Genomic DNA, 23582 nt, shown 5'->3' with positions numbered 1-23582 from the left:
CCACATTGTGATTTTTGCATAACACACACACACACACACACACACACACACACACACACACACACACACCGTGATTCACAATATATTGCCAAAAATGATGAAACCGGTAACACAATGTGGACTTCAAACTGGTTTTGGACGATATAGCGACATATCACTCAGCCCTAGTGTAGATCGAATCTTTTAATTTTGCCACCAACACCCATTGAAAAAAAAGCTGAAATGACAAGTGTGTGAGAGGAAACCACCTTTATTTAACAAATATATAGCCAACTTTGTAAAAATAAAATAAAATCTGAACAACTAGCTAACAAACCAACCCAGTCCTTGACAGATGTTCAATGTAACAATGAGGCTCATCCCAGGAATCCAACTTTTTTCCGTGTTGGTCCAAGACTTTCTTCTTTATCCAAGGCAGATTGCAAAGAGGTATGCAACAACTTGCCCACCCTTTTTCCAGTCTGAAATGCAAATGAAAAGACAAAAACCAATGTGTGGCAGGAGAACTTAACTGTAAAAAAAGAAGAATCCAGAGAGAAGCTTCCTTCTTTTGCGGAAACGTTTTTCTTTAAAAGTCAATACCTACCTCTCTGCTTTTTCTCTACTTTCTATTTGTTTTGGTGTGGGCGGGTGTAGAGATCTGGGGTTTGGTGGATCTGAGCATCACCAGTTTCTTCTACTGTGAAGTGGATATTTTGTGGTACCCAGGACAACTTCTCAGATTTCCAAATATCTCCCCAGACCCCCCCCCCAAAAAAATTGGAGATCTCTGTCTAGCTGATGAAAAGTTCTACTTGCTAACAACCCAGTGGAGTTTTGAGTTATAGACTTGCACATTCCCCCTAGACCTTAGCGTCTAGTCTTTCAGACCAGAAGAAGCTCTGATGCTAACATTATCTCCTTCCCCCTGCGGATCTCGACAACAGTAGTAAATTAGAAGGGTTAGCATGAAATACTCTAGCCTCCCACTGGAAGCAAATAATGTTCTCTCTAACAGCATTTTAGCTTTCTTGATACCTGCAAAGATTATAGGGAAGATGCAGAAAATACTGCTAGAGGTCATGAAGTAAAAACAAAGTACAGCAACTTTGCCAATGCTGCATGTCTTGGAATGAAAATAAAAGAATTTAACCTTGAATATCAAGAGGGAGGGAGTGTAAGCCATATAGACATAAAAGTAATGGAACATAGAACAAAGACATGACTACAATAAGTATGATATAGATTTTAAAACTATAGACAAACAATGTGTACTATATATACACCCAATCTGGATCGTAATTCAATTTACTTTCCCAAAGCTATCTTGTACCTGTCATTTTGTGGGCTGTATGGAATTACTGTCTGCCTCAAGGCCGGCAAACATAATAGAATTCAAGACTCAGTGTCAATATGTTAGTGCATTTAAGAATGCTAAGGAGGAGTTATGAAACTGTTAAAAAACATGTTCTCCAGCATTTTCCTTTACATCTTGCTTGCACCAGCAAAAATATCCATTCCATTTCCTATGAAAAGACTCTGATCACCATTTCAGATGAGTGGGCAACACAATATATAAAAATATTGATATAAACATCATTTTTAAAACAGGAATCCTTGTTTGTTAACTGTAATAACTAAATGCTTTTGATTGATATAAACTGTCTTTCAGCTGTCTTTTGAGATATTTGGAGAAGTTAGATTTTTTAAACCAAAATAGGTTGATAGCTTAACCTTTATGCTGCATAGTGGTATCTTGGTTCTCAAACGCCTTGTTACTTGAACAACTTGGAACTTAAACGCTGCAAATCCTGAAATAAGTGTTCCAGTTTGTGAACTTTTTTGGAAGTTGAATATGCTCCGTTCTGAGTGTTAAGCTTCCATTTTGAGTGCCACACTTCCATTTTGAGTGTTACGCTGAAGTCCGTCTGTTTTTGCTATTTACTTTGCATTTTTGTGGCTTTTCTGTTTTGTTTTTGTGACTGTGTAGAACCCAGTTCAGTTACTGATTGATTGATTGATTGTGTGTGTGACTGCAGTACATTGTTTATTGCTTTCACTTTAAGGATCCATGGTCTCGTTAGATAGTAAAATTCATGTTAAATTGCTGTTTTTAAAACTCGGGAACGGATTAATCCATTTTGCATTACTTTCTATGGGAAAGCGCGCCTTGGTTTTGGAACGCTTTGGTTTTGGAACAGACTCCCGGAAGGGATTAAGTTTGAGAACCAAGGCACCACTGTACTTATTAACGGGCTCAAAAATCCCACTACGGCTTGATTTACAACAACCTGACCACATCTTACCTCCATCATCTCAAATATGCTTTCTGGATCAAGGCTCCCCCTTCCCACTTTCTTCATGCAGGTTAGGACACCTCGACTGGTCACAGAAATGAGCAGGCTAGCCAGAGAACAGGCTTCCTCCTGAAGTGTGGCATCCACTACATGCCTATAGCCGATCTGGAAAAGCAACGGCAAACAAACGTAAGCTGCATTCCTATACAGCCCGACTGTCAGCTTCGCCTTTGAGCCAGTGCCACCGACTGGGCTCAACCTCTTCAGCCCTGACTGGGCCAGGCGAGCTGGAAAGCACTTAGACCTTCCACGCAGGAAGCAGGTCTAAGTGCTGTGGGCTCACAACTCGGAGCTGTGAGCACCAAACTCACTTCCAGTAGTCAGCGGAGCACAGCAGAGCATGAACCACACGAACGACAGCTTCTGTAGTACAGCTTCTTTTCTTCTCTACAGCTCCTATACAAACTAACTACAGACTAGTTGGGAGACGCTGGACTGCACTGAGTGTCACAGCTGCTTTTGCAGCGACCTTATCTATATACAGTGGTACCTCGCAAGACGAATGCCTCGCAAGACAAAAAACTCGCTAGACGAAAGGTTTTTCCGTTTTCGATTTGCCTCGCAAGACGAATTTCCCCTATGGGCTTGCTTCGCAAGACGAAAACGTCTCGCGACGTCTAAAAACAAAGACATGTTTTGTTTATAAAGTTAATTTATTTTCCCTTCAGTTTTTGAACTGCTCTTTACAGTATGTGTGACTTTAAAGAGCAGTTAATAAACTGTTGTTGTACCAAATTTGGCTTTGTTTAGACCTTTTTTGACCATAGGAACGCATTAATTGATTTTCAATGCATTCCTATGGGATTTCGTGCTTCGCAAGACGAAAAATTCGCTAGACGACAAAAATTGCGGAACGAATTAATTTCGTCTTGCGGGGCACCACTGTACAGATAATACTCAGACTCCCCCTTTGAAGTCAGGCTGGAGCGGAATAAGTAATGAGCCAAACCCGCCCCCTCCTTTCTGAAACATCAGCAGATTCTTGCAATGGGAGGGGTGAAATATCCTCACAGACCTCGGTTTCTGAACGGCTCCATTTTGGAACATTTCAACTCCCAAACGCCAAAAACCCGTAAGTAAATGCTCCAGTTTTTGAACATTTTTCAGAAGCCGAATAGCTTCCAGGGAGCCCCCCCCTTTTCTCTCCATTTACTTTGCCGACAAACCTTTGATTCTCGGTTGCCGAACAGTCTTCTGGAACGGATTACGTTCAACAACTGAGGTTTGACTATACAGTGGTACCTCGGGTGAAGAACTTAATTCGTTCCGGAGGTCCGTTCTTAACCTGAAACTGTTCTTAACCTGATGGGGCCGCCCGCTGCCGCCGTCTGATTTCTGTTCTCATCCTGAAGCAAAGTTCTTAACCCGAGGTACTATTTCTGGGTTAGCGGAGTCTGTAACCTGAAGCATCTGTAACCCGAGGTACCACTGTATAGTTCTCTGTGAGTAAGGCAGGTGAACACAGTGGGACTTACTTCCAAGTAAACATAGGGCTTGCCAGCATTACAGTGGTACCTCAGGTTACATATGCTTCAGGTTACAGACTCTGCTAACCCAGAAATAGTGCTTCAGGTTAAGAACTTTGCTTCAGGATGAGAACAGAAATCGTGCTCTGGTGACGTGGTGGCAGCAGGAGGTCCCATTAGCTAAAGTGGTGCTTCAGGTTAAGAACAGTTTCAGGTTAAGAACAGACATCCAGAACGAATTAAGTACTTAACCCGAGGTATCACTGTATTTAGTTGTTAATCCATTCCCTAACCCCCCCATACAAATTAGACCAGAGTAATCTACACCCTCATGTAATTGAATTTGTATATGCAGAGCAACTCTAGACTTTCCTGTTTAAATCTCTAGGCACTCCCTTTTGTGTTCATTCCTTCCTTCTAATATGTTGATTCTATTACACCAATTAAGTACAAAGTGTGCAAAGAGCTGCACATGCACCTTTGTGGTTTGTTTTGTTTTTAAATCCCCACCTGAGAAGTGTGCGAAAACACAGGCAGGTGATTGCAAATTTGCTTGTGCCTGTTTTTTGTGCAAATCCAATGGGTAAAAAGAAAAAAAAGAAATATAAAAGGCTAAGTTCTTCACACAACCTTACTAGAATTCTGGAAAAGAAATGAAAGCAACTGAAAATGTATCTGCACCAGTGCTTTTTTCCCCTAGAAAAATAGGTGCCGGTACTCACTATGAAGTTGTTAAGTAAGTGAAACACTTTTTAACAACAAAAAGAAGTGCCAGTACTGCGTAGCCTTGAGTACCCCCTGAAAAAACCACTGCCTATCACAGCCTTTTCAGATCGCTGCCCAATATATCTCGTTTACAAATTTTATACGTGGTTTGCTTGTGCAATTTTCTGGTTTTCTGCAAATCTGAGGGAGGAAAGCTAGAACAATACTGAGAAATAAGACGGGGAAGGAATTCTAGAACCGCAGCATTTTAATCCAGAATTCTAATACAATTAATTCAACAAAAGACCAAGCCAAGATGAAGAGAAGCCCTCGCAAACGACTGTTTTCTGTAAACCTAACGTTTTCAAACCATAAACCCTTTTTTCATACGTGTCAAAATGGCTTCTCAAATGACTGCTATGGAATAGTCAACCACGTTGTTAAAGGTGCTAATGGACAGAGTTCCATTTCTAAGCAGAGAAAGTATAATAATAATAATAATAATAATAATAATACCCACACACAAACAAAATACCTAATCTCTCCCATACTGGAAACTCAAGAACCTGGAAAGAAATAGTGAAATAATATGATGGTTTCCATGGCAGTGTCCACAATAAAAATGGCAGGTCCGCCTTCTGTATTAGAACTTTTCTATCAAAACAAGCCCATAGGAGATAAGCTGAGAATTGTCAGTGACTTACTTTGCTTAGTGTTACAATACAAGGTACATTATCTACATTAAGTCGAATACAGTCAAAAGGATCATCAGAAAGTTCAATTTCCCGTCCACCTTCATCCTCCAAAACGCGTACTTTGGGTATTCTAAAGAAAGCGGAAGGTGATGTCAAATTAAGATGTCATTTCTGCACATATTGCCACAGGGAATCATTCCAATTCCTATTCATATGCTGAGATTAGTTTCCAAAGATAGATCCTATTAGCCTTCATACTCCAGAAGAGCATCACACCCAACACCAAAACAATTAAGAGAACATTAGTTTGCAGAAGAGATATAGCTCAGTGATGGAGCATCTTTCTAAGAGGTACAGCTTTTTAACCTGGCAACATGAGGGGGAAAACCACACCATATTTATCATTTTAAAAGGATATATTGTGATTGTAGTTAGTGCAGAAATGGCAATTATCTTTGTTGTCGTTGGTCAGTAAGCAGTTTAAACAATAAAAATAGGAAGAGACCCAATTCATTTTCCAAATAGGGAGGTTTTCCACAAAATCACAGGGTGTGTGTGTGTTCCTTTTCCTTATCTGAACTTTTAAAAAATGGAAGCTGTATCTAAATGATTTAGCGCAGCTTCCCATCTGTAAAAAAGAAAAGGAACATTACCAGCATAATACGGTTCATTCCATTCTAAAGCTGAGGTCATTTAAAATAAACAGCCGAGAAGTGTTTTGGACTGCTTTTCAAAGCAGCTGTGCCAAAGTGTTATGTAGGTTTTATATAATATAATGAGAAACAAAACACAAGGCAAGATGTTTTCAACTAGGCTGTTTGGCAAAGTTAGGAAGCCTGATGGAGTTACAGCAGCCCTGAGATCTTATGACGAAGTATATAAATCAATCAGACAGACAGACAAACAAACACTAAAGAAGGATGATGATGATAATAATAATAATAATAATAATAATAATAATAATAATAATGATGTTTATTTATACCCCGCCCTCCCCAGCCAAGGCCGGGCTCAGGGCGGCTAACAAGCAGTAATAAAAACAAGTTGAATGAATACAACTTAAAAACAAGATTAAAATACAACATTAAAATATTGAAACATTAAAATATTAAAATGCAGCCTCATCACAGGAGGAGAAAGGAAAAAATAAAGAGGGGGAGGGAATCAAATTGGCTCCAAGCCAAAGGCCACGTGGAACAACTCTGTCTTACAGGCCCTGCGGAAAGAAATCAGATCCTGCAGGGCCCTGGTCTCATGAGGCAGAGCGTTCCACCGGGCTGGAGCCAGTGTTGAAAAGGCCCTGTTCTGGTTGAGGTGAATCTAACTTCCTTAGGGCCCGGGACCTCTAGGGTGTTGCTATTTATGGACCTTGAGGCTCTCCGTGGGGCATACCAAGAGAGGCGGTCCCGTAGGTACAAGGGTCCTAAGCCGTGAGGAACACTGGAGAATTCCCCCTACCCCCTTCCTTGGGCTGAGCAATTATTTATATATTGATATATCATGAAAAACCAGTTTGAAGTCCATATATTGATACTGGTTTCATAATTTTTTGACCTGGCAACATATCGTGAATCATGGTGTGTGTGTGTGTGATGCACAAATCACAATATGGGAAAAACCGTGAAGCCAGCCAATGCTTCTCTTGATTCCTGCAGCCCCTGTTATCTCTGCTGGTTCCATTCTCCCCTGCCTCCTGCAGGGGACAGCGAATCTCAAGAGCAGGCGCCGGCAAAAAATCAGGATGCAGGAAAAACCATGATGCCAGCCAATGCCTCTACATAAAGCTCCATCCTTATTTCAGACATCATTTGGTATATCACGATGTTGAAAACCAGCTAATACCCAGCCCAAGTGTTCGCCTCTCCATCCTTATTTAAGACATCATGATATATCAATATATCACACTGTTTCGCTGGTGTGATATTGGGATGTTGAAAACCAGCTATCGCCCAGCCCTACTCCAACCCCTGCCATCCCTCCCAGCCCTTTCAAATTTATTCAGTCAAATGTACCTGAAATGACTAGAGATTAATTCTGGTTATAGGCATGTTTCCTGCTTGTCTGGATCTACCACAGCCACGTGTCTGCGCAACCAAGAGCACATTTTACATCTAAGTTGAACCTGTTGTATCCTATCCAGCTGACCAACAGGAAGTGGTGCAAAGGTGTATGATGGGAACAAGGTCTCTGTTGCGGCGTTGGGGGATATCTACCCTGAAGCTACCTCCACAATATTGGCTTGGGACTGTTTCAAATGGGGTGACTTTTGCTCAGCCCTGTGGGAGCTCCCCTGCAGGGTTCAACTTGGTCATGCATGTTATTCAACATCGATACAAAGCTGCTGAGAGCAGTCTCCAGGACCTGAAGTCACCAGGATGGCAATGATGCATAGTTCTATCTCTCGGTTCCACTGGTACCAATTCCTGAACTAGCGTTGGGAGTATGTGGTGGTTGTGCAAGGTAATAAAAACCTTTTAAAAGGTAAAGGGATCCCTGACTGACCATTAGGTCCAGTCGTGACCAATTCTGGGGTTGCGGCGCTCATCTCGCTTTATTGGCCAAGGGAGCTGGCGTACAGCTTCCAGGTCATGTGGCCAGCATGACTAAGCCACTTCTGGCGAACCAGAGCAGTACACGGAAAAGCCATTTACCTTCCCGCTGGAGTGGTACCTATTATCTATTTGCACTTTGACACGCTTTTGAGCTGCTAGATTGTCAGGAGCAGGACCGAGAAACGGGAGCTCACCCCGTCGCGGGGATTCGAACCGACGACCTTCTGATCAGCAAGTCCTAGGCTCTGTGGTTTAACCCACAGCGCCACCCGTGTCCCAAAAACCTTTTGGGAGATGATATATAATGAAATGAAAAAACATGTTCAAAATAATGTTTGTTTAAAAAACCAGAAGCTTTTTTATTAGGAATTATAGGTACCTAGATTCCAAAGGCTCGGAAAAGACTGTTTATGTATGCAACAACGGAATCACGGATGTTATTAGCCAAGAGGTGGAAAGAAGAAACAGTCCCGACCCGCGAAGAATGGCAAACCAAGTTGATGGAGTATGCCGAAATGGCAAAACTAACTGGAAAGCTCAGGAACCAAGAGGACAAGAACTTTGGGGGGAAAATTATAATTTATTTAAGAGACCATTGTAAGCAAATGGAAACATTGGCAGGATTTTAATCTCACTTGTAAGGTAACAAAGACTACGGATAAACTAGATGTGGATGTGCAGTTGCAAGCGGTGAAATTAGGACCCATGGAAGGGAGGAAGTCTTGAGATTCAGAGAAATCTCTTTATATGGCTTTGTAATTGATTTTGTTGTAAATTTTTATTTTAAAATCAAATAAAAATTATTTTCAAAAAACCAAGAAACAGACAAAAAAACTAGCGTTGGGAGGTTGTAAAGGGTTGGATGAGGTAAAAACAAACTAGAGACAATCCAGACAAGACGGAAGTGCTATGCGTGGGCGATTGACGCATCCAGGAGTTGGGAAAACTACCTGTCCTTAATGAGGCTGCACTCTTGTTGAAGGAGCAGGTGCGTAGGTTTGAGGTGCTCGTGGAACCATCTTAGTCCATTGAGTCCCAGGTAGCCTCAGCGGATAGGAGTGTCTATACGCAGTTTCAGCTGGTGCACCAAATGGTTTCTGACATCTTAAAGCAGGCATAGGCAAACTTCAGCCCTCCAGGTGTTTTGAGACTACAATTCCCATCATCCCTGACCACTGGTCCTGCTAGCTAGGGATGATGGGAATTGTAGTTCCAAAACATCTGGAGGGATGGAGTTTGCCTATGCCTGTCTTAAAGATTAACACATTTAATTATGGCATAAGCTTTCTTGGACGAGAGTTCACTTCAAAGAAGGGGGGGGGTGTTGCTGCAAGTACAGTGGTGCCTCGCAAGACGAAATTAATTCGTTCCGCAAGTCTCTTCGTCTTGCGGTTTTTTCGTCTTGCGATGCACGGTTTCCCATAGGAATGCATTGAAAATCAATTAATGCGTTCCTAGGGAAACCGCCTTCAGACCAGGTCCGGGGACAGTCTGTCCCCGGACCTCTTCTGAAGGCTGGGGGGCGGGGACAAGGGCTTTTCTTCCCACCCCCAGCATTTTAAAAAACCTGGGACAGCGGAGGACTTCTCCGCTGTCCGGGGCGATTTAAAAGCCCCTGGGAAGGCAGGCAGGGGGGACAAAGACTTTCGCCCCCCGCCCGCCTTCAGAAGGTGTTCCCGCCCCCCGCCCGGCTTCGCAGCAGCGCCACGAAGCCCGGCGGCTGGGGCAGGTGTTCCCGCCCCCCCACCCCGCTTCGGAGCAGCGTTCCGAAGCGGGGTGGCTGGGGCAGGTGTTCCCGCCCCCCCGCCCGGCTTCGCAGCAGCGCTACGAAGCCCGGCGGCTGGGGCAGGTGTTCCCGCCCCCCCACCCTGCTTCGGAGCAGCGTTCCGAAGCGGGGTGGCTGGGGCAGGTGTTCCCGCCCCCCCTGCTTCGGAGCAGCGCTACGAAGCCCGGCGGCTGGGGCAGGTGTTCCCGCCCCCCCACCCCGCTTCGGAGCAGCGTTCCGAAGCGGGGTGGCTGGGGCAGGTGTTCCCGCCCCCCGCCCGGCTTCGCAGCAGCACTACGAAGCCCGGCGGCTGGGGCAGGTGTTCCCGCCCCCCCACCCCGCTTCGGAACAGCGTTCTGAAGCGGGGTGGCTGGGGCAGGTGTTCCCGCCCCCCCGCCCGGCTTCGCAGCAGCGCTACGAAGCCCGGCGGCTGGGGCAGGTGTTCCCGCCCCCCCACCCCGCTTCGGAGCAGCGTTCCGAAGCGGGGTGGCTGGGGCAGGTGTTCCCGCCCCCCCGCCCGGCTTCGCAGCAGCGCTACGAAGCCCGGCGGCTGGGGCAGGTGTTCCCGCCCCCCCACCCCGCTTCGGAGCAGCGTTCCGAAGCGGGGTGGCTGGGGCAGGTGTTCCCGCCCCCCCGCCCGGCTTCGCAGCAGCGCTACGAAGCCCGGCGGCTGGGGCAGGTGTTCCCGCCCCCCCACCCCGCTTCGGAGCAGCGTTCCGAAGCGGGGTGGCTGGGGCAGGTGTTCCCGCCCCCCGCCCGGCTTCGCAGCAGCACTACGAAGCCCGGCGGCTGGGGCAGGTGTTCCGGCCCCCCCACCCCACTTCGGAGCAGCGTTCCGAAACGGGGTGGCTGGGGCAGGTGTTCCCGCCCCCCGCCCGGCTTCGCAGCAGCGCTACGAAGCTCAGCGGCTGGGGCAGGTGTCCGGGATCTCTTTTGAAGCAAGCGGCTGCGGAGAGACGCGATCTCCCCGCAGCCGCTTGCTTCAAAAGAGGTCCGGGATCTCTTTTGAAGCAAGCGGCTGCGGAGAGACGCGATCTCCCCGCAGCCGCTTGCTTCAAAAGAGGTCCGGGATCTCTTTTGAAGCAAGCGGCTGCGGAGAGAAGCGATCTCCCCGCAGCCGCTTGCTTCAAAAGAGGTCCGGGGGCAGCGGGAAGAGCTGCCCCCGGACCTCTTTTGAAGCAAGGGGCGGTGGGGAGAAGCGATCTCCCCGCCGCCCCTTGCTTCAAAAGAGAAGACCCGCTGTCCCCGGGGCAAGCTTCGTTTTGCGAAGCAAGCCCATAGGGAAATTCGTCTTGCGAGGCAACTCGAAAACGAAAAAACCTTTCGTTTTGCGAGTTTTTCGTCTCGCGAGGCGTTCGTCTTGCGGGGTACCACTGTAGTGAATTCAGAGATGAGTAGCATGCAAAAAATCACAGACAGTGAGATTTCATTAGAACTGAACTGGACGGATGCAAAATAAGTAAAGTGACCTATAACAACAGCAGTGACAAGTGACAGAGCATCTACTTAGTAATGGTGAATGAAACAGCATCTGTGATTGTCTTTATTTGACACTGTCTGTACTTTTTGCATTTTATGTCCTTCTAATCTCACAGATTGTTGTTTAGTCGTGTCTGACTCTTCATGACCCCATGGACCAGAGCACGCCAGGCACTCCTGTTTTCCACTGCCTCCCGCAGTTTGGTCAAACTCATGCTGGTAGTTTCGAGAACACTATCCAGCCATTTCCTCCTCTGTCGTCCCCTTCTCCTTGTGGCCTCCATCTTTCCCAACATCAGGGTCTTTTCCAGGGAGTCTTCTCTTCTCATGAGGTGGCCAAAGTATTGGAGCCTCAACTTTAGGATCTGTCCTTCCAGTGAGCACTCAGGGTTGATTTCCTTAAGAATGGATACATTTGATCTTCTTGCAGTCCATGGGATTCTCAAGAGTCTCCTCCAGCACCATAATTCAAAAGCATAAATTCTTTGGCAATCAGCCTTCTTTATGGTCCAGCTCTCACTTCCATACGTCACTACTGGGAAAACCATAGCTTTAACTATATGGACCTTTGTTGGCAAGGTAATGTCTCTGCTTTTTAAGATGCTGTCTAGGTTTATCATTGCTTTTCTCCCAAGAAGCAGGCATCTTTTAATTTCGTGGCTGCTGTCACCATCTGCAGTGATCATGGAGCCCACGAAAGTAAAATCTCTCACTATCTCCATTTCTTCCCCCCTCTATTTGCCAGGAGGTGATGGGACCAGTGGCCATGATCTTCAGTTTTTTGATGTTGAGCTTCAGACCATATTTTGCGCTCTCCTCTTTCACCCTCATTAAAAGGTTCTTAGATTACACAAACACATACACACACAACAGGCATATATAAATACAACTGAGCATTACACTTGACACATCTGATGAAGTGGACTCTAGTCCGCAAAAGCTTATACCATAGTATATTTGTTAACTTGATATGGCGCCACAACACATTGTTTTGGCTGCAACAGAGACCTCTGCATTTTCTTCCGCAAGTTTCTTTTAGAAAATTATGTGTGCCTTACCTGGTATTAAACAGTGCTGCCTTCACTGCAACAGAGATGGCATCAAACAAGTTTCCACCACACTCCAGTAACTGAAATGTTAAAAGAAGAAGTGTGTTTTACATGAATAGCCCATTCAGTTATATCAATCCTAGAACCTACAAGTGATAATCTGATTGTGGCAGATAGGCCTGTTCTTATCTTGACTTTTTAAATCAAGATACAGTCCTGAATGAGCAAAGGCTGACATTGAGATTCAGGGTTGTGATGGCGTTTAAACTATCTGCCCTGACTTTGAGACAGAAACAATCTCATCAGAAATCATACAGTCAACAGCCCGAGGAATCCTCTGAATATGTCGTTTTGATTAAGCTGAAGTTTGTTTTACTTACCAGGACATCGACGTAAAGCACCCAGCAGTGCTCTCGGGGAGCAATGCAAAGCAATTTCAAGTCAATGCTGCTCTCGTTGTTAAAAATTCTGTAGAGGGTATTTGCTATTTCAGTGCCCAGCTCCTCTCCGCCACGGCCCTCAAATTCGGGAGTGGCATTGGCTGAGCTGAAAGGAAGAAATAAAAAAATCAAAGCAGTTTTCACCTTTCAGGGATCTATGGCTCAGCACAGGACATTAAATCCCACCCTTTCCCTAGGAATAAGATTTAATAAACCAAAATAATAAAGGGGACAGAGAGATCTATAGATTACCTGAAACAGGCAACAACATAGTTTGGTATCTCAGCTCCAGTTCTTTGTTACAGTCTAACTACTGTGGTTTGATGGAAATTAAGAACAATTGCTTTCTTCAGGTTAAGAATAAGAAAAGCAAGTTGCATTGCTAACAATATAGCCTGTTAAATATGACAGGGGGAGAGAACAGATAACCTGACAGGAAGACTGGCATATTTTTAATTGGCCTTTCCTGTCCTGGTTATTTCTCTACTGAAAAAGTCTCATTGCCTTCAACAAGCGTCAGATGTGATGGGCCCTAATCTTTTTAAAAATGCACACACAATTTCAAATATGCAAGGCAGAAATCAGTCTACGACGTGGAAATACCGGTCACAGCACACCTTTAAGGGCAGGAGAAGCCGGTGTGGGAGGGACATGGAGGCAACCTCCTAACAGCAGCATTCACCGCCACTGCCAATACAATGTGGGGCAGGGCAGAAGCAAGCTGGGACTATGTGGATACACTGGTGGATCCAATCCACTGCTCCTGTTTGCTGTGCAGCCCCTGCTTCACCACTGTCCTGCTTTGATAGTAAGCAACAGTGCCCCTACTGTTGGGAGGGCAGCATATAACTCTCAGTGCTCCCATTAAAGCGGGCCCTTAGGCATTTATCTTGTCTGCTTTCCTATAGCATGTGTAAGTGTTTCTCAAACTGTACCTGCCATTCAGCTATATATGCCAGCATTTCTCAAACTTGGGTCGCCAGGTGTTGTCAGACTACAACTCCCATCATCTCACAGCTGGAGACCCAAGTTTGAGAAATGCTGGCATATATAGCTGAATGGCAGGTACAGGTACTATTTTTCATAATATAGAAAATAGGCAGGATCTTCGCAAAGCATTTATCTCACATTGATTCTTTTTGAGCCAGGCCACAAGCAATTAGTCAGAAATGGAACATTTCTTAATAGTATACTTACAAAGGATCCTTAAAGGTTTCCTAGGGATAAGCAGCTTATATAAAAAACAACTCCGACAATTATCTAATTTACCTGCACTATGCAATTTAGCCTCCAAGCACACTTGATTTTTAAATTGTGGCAAAGTTTTAATAGCCAATTTAGATGAATATCAAATCACACAGTCATCTCTAGTGCACTGAGGGCGAGTTTTAAGTTATGTTTAATTAAAGGGCAGATTCACAGTTCTCATAGCAACACCTTGAGGTTGCCTCTTTGAACTTCGGCATTCTAGAACTTTATTGCAGGATAACATTCCAATTAGAAAGCCAAGTAATATGCTACTCTGTGTCTATAGCTGCTTCTGTCCGTATCACCTTGTGCTAAATAGACAGAAGCGTCCCCATAATAGACTTACATTCCCCCCCTCCCCACACCCACAATAGAATTTGTTTTAAAAAGCTATATAGGCACAATTCTGCTCTGTATATGCATAAAAGCAGGATGCAGAGGCTTGGTGCAAGAGAGCAGGATGGATCAGCCTTCCTCTCCAAATCACAATGATTAAAAGCCAGATACAGTCGTATCTTAAGTTTTCGAGCTCCTTGTGACTCAAACGTTTTGGCTCCCGAATGCCGCAAACCCGGATGTGAGTGTTCCGGTTTGCAAACTTTTTTTTTGGAAGCCGAACGTCTGGCGCGGCTTCCAAATGAGTGCAGGATGCTCCTGCAGCCAATCGGAAGCCGTGCCTTGGTTTTTGAACGTTTTCAGAAGTCGAACAGACTTCCTGAACGGATTCCGTTTGAGAACCAAGGTACGACTGTAATCAAGAGTCTCCTACAACAATTGTCATTGCCAAGTGGCAGGTACAAATAGGTCAGACTAGCCTACTAGCCCCTTTTAGTTTTTTTTAAAAAAATGTTTTTATTAAAGATTGTCAGCTTTATTCAGCGTGAGACATTAATGCTATAGACCAGTGGTTCCCAACTTTTTTTTTGGCTATGCCCCACCTAAGCATCTCTAAAACCCTGATTGCACACCCCCCCCGTGACATATAATTCTTATTATTTAAAAAGTGAACTCCTATTCACATGGAGGAAGCCTAAAATAACTGTTAATGACTCATTCTCGAATTGCCCCCCTTAAAAATCAAATTGCCCCCCTGTGGGGCATGTGCCCCACGTTGAGAACCATGGCTATAGACAGTATAAAGCTGAGGGAGAAGAGAGGTGAGGAGAGAGAGCAGTGGGGAGAAAGGAAGTACAGTGGTGTCTCGCAAGACGAAATTAATTCGTTCCGCAAGTCTTTTCGTCTTGCGAGTTTTTCGTCTTGCGAAGCACGGTTTCCCATAGGAATGCATTAAAAATCAATTAATGCGTTCCTATGGAAACCGCCTTCAGACCAGGTCGGGGGACAGTGTCCCCCAACCTCTTCTGAAGGCCGGCGGGGGGCGAAAGTCTTTGCTTCCCCCCGCCTGCCTTCCCGGGAGAGTGGAAAATGCAGCGCTGCCTTCCCGCTCTCCCGGTTAGGCAGGCAGGGGGGACAAAGACTTTTGTCCCCCGCCCGCCTTCGGAAGAGGTCCTGGACCTCTTCTGAAGGCTGGCGGGGGCAAAAGTCTTTGCTCCCCCCCCCGCCTGCCTTCAAAAGCCGTCCGGGATAGCGGGAAGCGCTTCCCTGCTATCCCGGACCGCTTTTAAAATGCTGGCGGTGGGGAGCAAAGCCTTTCGCCCCCGCCGGCCTTCCTGGACCTCTTCTGAAGTCCGGAGGGGGGGGGAAAGGCTTTGCTCCCCACCGCCAGCATTTAAAAGAGGTCCCCAGAGATTTCCCTATGGGCTTTCGTCTTGCGAAGCAAGCCCATAGGGAAAATCGTCTAGCGAAGCGTCGCAAAAACCGAAAAACCCTTTCGTCTTGCGGGTTTTTCGTCTTGCGAGGCATTCGTCTTGTGGGGCACCACTGTAGTACATTTCCATTCTTTTACAAAGTGCATGTGCAAGGTTTTTGTGTCAGCATCACATGTGTAGGTTCTCTTTCCATTCATTCCTTAGTTTTCCTTGGCATGGTTGGTTGCCTCTGGTGGACTGAAGTGAGTTTTGTTTGAGTGTGTGAGCGGGAGGCTAGCCCCACCTAGTTCATTGAAAGCGGAGCTGTTCCCCCATTCACGCTGCCCTTTCACTTTCCACACAGAAGCTGCACTTTATCCATATTCTTTATCAATAACCACATCATGAACAGTTGGAATAACTATGAACATTCCAGGATACTGTAGCGCAGAGATGGCCAAACTTGGCCCTCCAGGTGTTTTGGGACTACAACTCCCATCATCCCTAGCTAACAGGACCAGTGGTCAGGGATGTTGGGAATTGTAGTCCCAAAACAGCTGGAGGGCCAAATTTGGCCATCACTGCTAGAGGTTCTGCCAATGGTAGGGATTCTTAAAAATGTCAGCCAGCTATTAGAAATTGGGCATGCATGTCTATCTTATATATGAGTGCTTGGTCAAGGTTTTATGTGTGAAGGTTTAAAAAATCCAGAAAATGATTTCATCCCACCCTGTACCCCAAGATTTAGGAAAATTATATTAATTAGACCTAAATCAAGTTAGTATCAACCTTGTATGTGTTTACCATGGTCTTCATAACTGGTTGCCCGCTCTCCTGGCACAGATCCCTGAAGTCACTCTTAAACATGCAACCACAAGCAACAGTGCCAACTTCGTTTCTCATCTCAACAAGGTGTATCAACATACACATTAAAAATTCTAGTGGAAGACTCTGCTCCCCAATTTTATCTTACATTATCTCAGAAAGTGCAGGAGGGACCAGGACAGCAATTCAAAACGAGTTAATGATTTGACAACCCTTTGAAATGGAGAGGAGGAATTGTCAAAATGCTCCAGGTGTTCAAAAACGCTCAGTTAGCACCACCTAGCGGCAGGCCAATGATGTGCCAGAGATTGAAACCCCACCATTTCTAATTGTGGTAGAGAAGGCTCTACTGTTGCTTTGAGCATGCACAGTAAAAAATAAATGAAATGAAGTTTTTGAACAATTTAAAGGAAATACGGACATTTTAATCGATTTTGGAAATTCCACCCAGATGCTATTTCTGATAGACAAATCCCGGATATAAGCAAGAAATCCCAGACGTATGGCAGCCCTAACAGTACACCAGTAGCTATATGTGCAGATCTAAAACCACATATGTTCCTATTATAGCTCATAGTGCTCTTGCTGGCAATAGTCAGTGAAGGTCCTGTGTGAGTGCCTGGAGGCGGTTGGAGGATGGATGGCGGCTAACAGACTTAGGTTGAATCTTAACAAGACAGAAGTATTGTTTTGGGGGGATGGGGTGGGTGAGTGTGGGGGGTCTCCCTGATCCTGAATGGGATAACTGTGTCCCTGAAGGACCAGGTGCACAGCCTGGGAGTCATTTTGGACTCACTGCTGTCCATGGAGGTGCAGGTCAATTCTGCGTCCAGGGCAGCTGTCTACCAGCTCCATCTGGTACACAGGCTGAGACCCTACCTGCCCACGGACTGTCTCACCAGAGTGGTGCATGCTCTAGTTATCTCCCGCTTGGACTATTGCAATGCGCTCTACGTGGGGCTACCTTTGAAAGTGACCTGGAAAGTACAACTAATCCAGAATGCAGCAGCTACACTGGTGACTGGGAGTGGTTGCCGGACCATATAACACTGGTCCTGAAAGACCTACATTGGCTCCCAGTACTTTTCTGAGCACAATTCAAAGTGTTGGTGCTGACCTTTCAAGCCCTAAATGGCCTCGGCCCAGTATACCTGAATAATAATAATTATTATTATTAGGTTTGCAAAGTGGTGTTATTGGGATGGGGCAAGGGTAGAGTTTGGCCAACCATTGATTCACTGGTCCAGCTTCCAGAAAGGGACCTGAGATGGGAGTCATCTACTGTGCCAGCCTAGACCTGGCATAGCAGAAAGAAAGAAAGAAAGAAAGAAAGAAAGAAAGAAAGAAAGAAAGAAAGAAAGAAGGAAAGAAAGAAAGAAAGAAAGACTCACTCCTTGGTCTATAGGATCTGGCATGTTTGCAGAAAAAATGCTGCTCTGAATCTCACTGGCTCCTCTGGTCAGGGCTTATTAAAAATGTTTGTACCTCTCTGGGCAATATCTTGTAACTACAAATGTCACCTTGAGAAATGCAAATTGCAGCAGAGAACTGAATGCAGTGTTCACTACTCTGGCAAAGAAGGCAAGGTCATCACGGTGAAGGAAACTAATGAGGTACCACCATCAGCAGCAGGCAAAAGGAATCTGCAGAAAGGAATAGACTACAGAGATCTGGTGAGGACTAGAAGGTTGTGTGTGTCCATTTTGGGAAAGGGTGGGATACTGGCCATAAGCAGAAGGAAGTAAAGAAATGAACTGCCGAATGCAAAAGATGAGGAAGGAAAAGGCAAAGAGGCAGTCAGATTAATGATTCGTTATCTGGCATTCTGAAATCCTGAAAAAAAGCAAACACAGAGCATATAGTCCTGCAACTAGCATCACTTTAAGGTTGTTGGTATTTAGTTATATAGAAGACCCCCCTGTGGCCCAGTTTGCACTAACCAATCAACAAAGAATTCCAAGTATCCTTCATTTGGTCTATCCAGCTTCGGTGCTCCCATTTCTGCCTTGACTCCAACCAGGATGTCTGTGTGCCCCTGTTGAAATAACAGCACTCTGCTACAAATGTTTTCCAAGTTTTATGATCTTACCAGCACACCTCCCTTTACTTTCTGTGTCGCCCAGTACTACCCAGTATTTTTCCTTAAAAAAACAAAAAGCCTTGAAAACACAATGACAAACCTTTGAAGCACCTTCAAAGCACTGAAAGGGCCAACCAACTTAATATCACAATCTGATGCGGACTACTGTAGACACGCACTGCTAATAAACAGCATTGAGTCTGGTAGACTGTGAGATTAAGATTGTGAATATTTGTTGTTCACAGTGCTTTTTCTAGAAAAAGAGGTGCGGGCACACATCATAGAGTTGTTATAGTAAGTGCCACACTTTTTAACAACGAAAAGTGGTGCAGGTACTGCATACCCTTGAATACCCTGTAAAAAAATACTGGTTGTTCAATATAATAATCCAATCGCTTTTCTGACAATTTACTTCTTCAGTCCCCTTTCCTGCAAATCTGTCTCCTCCACCCCCTCCCTTTTGATCCCTGCTTCTCATACCAATGCTTATTTTGTCTTCCTCCACTCACCCTTGCTTTTAGGTTTCCTATTGCTTGGTTCCAAGACATTTTGGGTCTTCCTCTCACTGAGCTTGCCACCCCCTTAGCTTCCTTCTATGTTGGGCATTCAGCAAACTCTTTCCTCGTTTCCTCCAAAAGCAAACAGCCCCTAAGGCAGGCTTCCTCAACCTTGGCACTCCAGATATTTTTGAGACTACAATTCCCAGCATCCCTGATCACTGGTCCTGCTAGTTAAGGATCACGGGAGTTGTAGGCCAAAAACATCTGGAGGGCCGAGGTTAAGGAAGCCTGCCCTAAGCCAACGTCCTTTTCTCATTCATACTAACCTTTCATTTTCCATACTGTATGCCATCCTTCTATTCCTTAAATACTACTGGGTGTTTAAGAACACAATTTTGCCAACTCAGTACGAATTGGGGAGTAATGGGCCACTGCAACAGAATTATTAGTCTTGCATCTGGTTCTCCTTTCTATTTGTGTTCTACATGTTAATGTGACACATCTCTCTCCTGCACTATAAATGAACAATACATTTCCTGTGCCACAAAAACGTATGCAGCTATAAATGAGTTACTTGTTCAGGTGCCACCAGACTGTTCTAGCTAGGGCAGGGCAGACCCAAACTATGTTTTAGCACTGTGCAGAGTGAGCTTCAACAAAAAATATACAATATCATTAGCAGTGTATAGAAGTTCCCGCTAGGTGTACTTACAAGTTTTACTCTGGCAGACCCACTTGTATTAGATACTACATCTGTTTCCACTTCCGTACATCTGTAATCTTCACAACCACGGCCATCCACCCGAAGATCCTCCTGAAACAGTCATTTAGCACAATGTGTTACCTAATGCCATTGATTGATCACACAAATAAATGTTGCTGAGCGAAGCAGACAAATGCATATTATTCATGAACTTCTGATTATAAGTGAATGCCATCTCTCTCTTGAGCTCTCTAATTTTTATTACAGATAGGTAGCCGTGTTGGTCTGCCATAGTCAAAACAAAAAAAATTCCTTCCAGTAGCACCTTAAAGACCAACTAAGTTAGTTCTTGGTATGAGCTTTCGTGTGCATGCACACTTCTTCAGATACACTGAAACAGAAGTTTCCAGTCGTCAACAGGCTCATCACAGCTATCTGCCAATCACCCATTCCCACCACCCTTCTGAGTAATACCCCTCCCCACCTTCTCACTATATAGAAGGGTCTGGAAACTTCTGAAGAAGTGTGCAGGCACACGAAAGCTCATACCAAGAACTAACTTAGTTGGTCTTTAAGGTGCTACTGGAAGGATTTTTTTTTTGTTTTAATTTTTATTAAATTTTCTAATGTTCATTTCAAAGTATTCATTTAAACAACCTTAAATCAGTGACTTCCCTTCTTCTCTTTCCATGGTTCATTTTGCATACCATACATCCCTGCATGTTTTACATGAACTAAACCATTCAGTAATCCACTGTTACAGCCCTCGAAACTTGTTTACACTATTGAATTTATCTTAATGCTACCATCATTTTTAAATAAACACAATTTTCACCCATATTTTCAATAAACATTTTCCAAACTTCTTTGAATGTACATTCTTGTTGTTCTCTTATTCTATAAGTTAAATATGCGAGCTGCGCATATTCCATCAGTTTAAGTTGCCATTCTTCTTTAGTTGGGACCTCGTTCATTTTCCATTTTGGGGCTAACAAAACACAGGCTGCAGTAGTAGCATACATAAATATGCTACTACCCGGGGAAGTTTGCCTGGCGCCTTCACTATACACCTTTAGGCGCCAGGCAAAAACGTTCCTTTTTAATCAGGCCTTTGCCTGATTTGATCTATATCCTATACAGTGGTACCTCGGGTTACAGACGCTTCAGGTTACAGACACTTCAGGTTACAGACTCAGGTTCAGGTTATGTGAACCGCTCTGAGACCTTTGTGTATAGGGCGGTATAGAAATGAAATGAAAATAATAATAATAATAATAATAATAATAATAATAATAATAATAATAGTCTTTTCTGACACCTGGGAATTTCCCTCTGAATTATCCCCCCCCCAAAAAAGGACTCTGGGTTGTTGTTTTTTGGAAAGGTACTTTTAAACATTTTTTTCAATTTTCCACCTTGGCTGGAAGAAAAATCCACATCTGGCAACCAATGTACAACTTTGGTTTCTGATAGTACCAAAGGTCTAAAAAGCCTGAGATTTTCAGAGTCCTCTCATGGCCATGGCACTCATTTACCAAAAGCAATGTATTTAGCATTAACTTTGGAAGTGTATACTTGATTCTGACCAAACAAAGCCTCCTGGAGCAAAAGGCAGTGTGGTGCAATGGTTAGAGCAGAGGTGCACAGCCTGCTGCCCTCCAGATGTTGTTGCACTACACCTCCCATCATCACTGGCAATGATGATGGGAGGTGTCAGAGTAGAACCCTGGTTCAAATCCCCATTTAGCCAGGAAGCTCACTGGGTGACCTTAAGCCAGTCATTGAACCTCAGTCTAACGTAGCTCACAGTAGTTGGGTTCTCATCTTTGTTCTGGCAAAATACAGGAAGGGATGAGGTGGTTGAATTATTTTTCAGCTAGTGCTGAAGCGACTTCAAAGCCATCCTATACAATCCACTGCAGCCTAACAGAATGGCCCCTCTGGAATATGTCACAAACAAATACACGGATTTGTAAATCTGTCTGTGCCTTGCTACCCAGACCTTAAATACATAACCTTTCACACACCCTTAGAGACATGTGTATTTGGAGAGGAGAGAAAGAAAGATCTGAAATAACAGGATAAACTGCACCCCATATTAATGACAAGAGCATTTTTAATTGAAACATGGGACAATCCTGTATTATACTGGGCAGGTGGCAGCCCAGCCTCACAGCGTCCTTGTGGGGATTGAACCATCCCCCTTGAGCCCCATGGAGAAACAGGTGGGCTATAAATGCAATACATAAAAAATTAATAATAATAGTAATAACAACAACAACAACAACAACAATAATAATAATAATTAGTAACTGGGACAATCTTGAACAGGGCAGGGGGCAGCCCAGCCTCACAGGGCTGTTGTGGGGATTGAACCATCCCCCTTGAGCCCCATGGAGAAACAGGTGGGCTATAAATGCAATACATAAAATAATAATTATTAATAATAATAACTAGTAACTGGGACAATCCTGTACAGGGCAGGGGGCAGCCCAGCCTCACAGGGTTGTCGTGAGCAATTGAATGAGGAGGGGAAGAATCACCCCCCTTGAGCCCCATGGAGTAACAGGTGGGCTATAAATGCAATAAATAAAATTATTATTATTATTAAGCAACTAGGACAATCCTGTATTATACAAAGCAGCCAGCCTCACAGGGTCGTTGTGGGGGTTGAATGAGGAGGGGGAAGAACCATCCTCGAGTCCCATGGAGAAACAGGTGGGCTATAAATGCAATAAATAAAATTATTATTATTATTATTATTATTATTATTATTATTATTATTATTAAGCAACTAGGACAATCCTGTATTATACAAGGCAGATCAGCCTCACAGGGTCGTTGTGAGGAATTGAATAAGGAGGGGAAGAACCATCCCCCTTGAGCCCTATGGAGAAACTGGTGGGCTATAAATGCAATAAATAAAATTATTATTATTATTATTATTATTATTATTATTATTATTATTAAGCAACTAGGACAATCCTGTATTATACAAGGCAGACCAGCCTCACAGGGTCGTCGCGAGCAATTGAATGAGGAGGGGGAAGAACCATCCCCCTTGAGCCCTATGGAGAAACTGGTGGGCTATAAATGCAATACATAAAAATATTATTATTATTAATAATAATAATAATTAGTAACTGGGACTATCCTGTACAGGGCAGGTGGCAGCCAAGCCTCACAGGGTCGTTGTGAGGAATTGAATGAGGGGAAGAACCATCCCCCTTGAGTCCCATGGAGAAAACAGGTGGGAAATAAATGCTAATAATAATAATAATGATAATAATAATAATAATAATAAAGTAACCGGCCCCAGACAGGCCTCCAGTCCCCCCTCAGTTACCTGGACGCCGTGCATGACGTACACTTTCTCCGCCTCGCTCAGCACCACCGACGCCATGGCGAGGACACCCTCACGCGCATGCGCCGCCCTCCGAACGCCCGGCCGTCGCCATCAGCAAAAGGGCGCCCACTCCCTGCCTGCCCACTTCTGCGGCGCTGTCTGATGACGCCCTCGCTCCTTCCACACCGGTTTCCTGACCGCGCAGGCGCAGGCGTCCTCGCGCCTTTCCCGCCGAGCGGCTAGGCTTACGCGCACGCGCGTTGCGGATGCCCGGAATAATCTCTTTTAAAACTGAGTGGTTGTTGTTGGTTGTTGGTTGTTGTTTTTTTTGGACGTTCGTGACTGGTCAGTTCGCTCGTGTTTACTCCCGAGTAAAAGCAGGCGAGCCTGTGCATGGCCTCACAGTGGCTACAGCGCCTCAGCTGTTGTCGCACTACAACTCCCATCATCCCCTTAGCGTTGGTCCTGCTCGCTAGGCATGATGGGAGTTGTAGTCCCAACAATGGCTGGGGAAACGTTTGAGAAACGCTGCGAGTTTAATGCCCAGTTTTCAGTTCTCGAGAAATCCTATGCCAGCCAAGGGAATGGATTCAGGGCAAAGGCAAGAAACCTCAGCCTTCCCTCAGCAATACAGTGGTACCTTGG

General features: G+C 44.8%; 1 protein-coding gene and 1 long non-coding RNA gene across 2 annotated transcripts; one reads left to right on the top strand and one right to left on the bottom strand.

Annotated features, from left to right (window-relative positions):
* Nucleotides 1-234: 234 nt before the first annotated feature.
* On the bottom strand, nucleotides 235-23089 carry EXOSC7 (exosome component 7). The gene is made up of 8 exons (XM_081883061.1): nucleotides 22938-23089; nucleotides 19601-19702; nucleotides 18249-18343; nucleotides 12428-12593; nucleotides 12057-12127; nucleotides 5212-5332; nucleotides 2286-2441; nucleotides 235-461 (listed from the first exon to the last, which is right to left on the bottom strand). Exons 1-8 carry the CDS (start codon nucleotides 22992-22994, stop codon nucleotides 357-359), a joined length of 873 nt encoding a protein of 290 aa, XP_081739187.1. The 5' UTR covers nucleotides 22995-23089; the 3' UTR covers nucleotides 235-356.
* LOC309353649 lies at nucleotides 3353-4299 on the top strand. Its single transcript, XR_014161973.1, has 2 exons — nucleotides 3353-3847; nucleotides 4076-4299. It is a non-coding gene; the product is annotated as an uncharacterized lncRNA (long non-coding RNA).
* Nucleotides 23090-23582: the final 493 nt, after the last annotated feature.

The sequence above is a fragment of the Podarcis melisellensis genome (assembly GCF_964234715.1).
Source record: "Podarcis melisellensis genome assembly, chromosome: 12".
Classification (NCBI taxonomy): Eukaryota; Metazoa; Chordata; class Lepidosauria; order Squamata; family Lacertidae; genus Podarcis; species Podarcis melisellensis.
The sequence above is the reverse complement of the archived record's forward strand: the minus strand, read 5'-3'. Positions and strand labels throughout refer to the sequence as shown.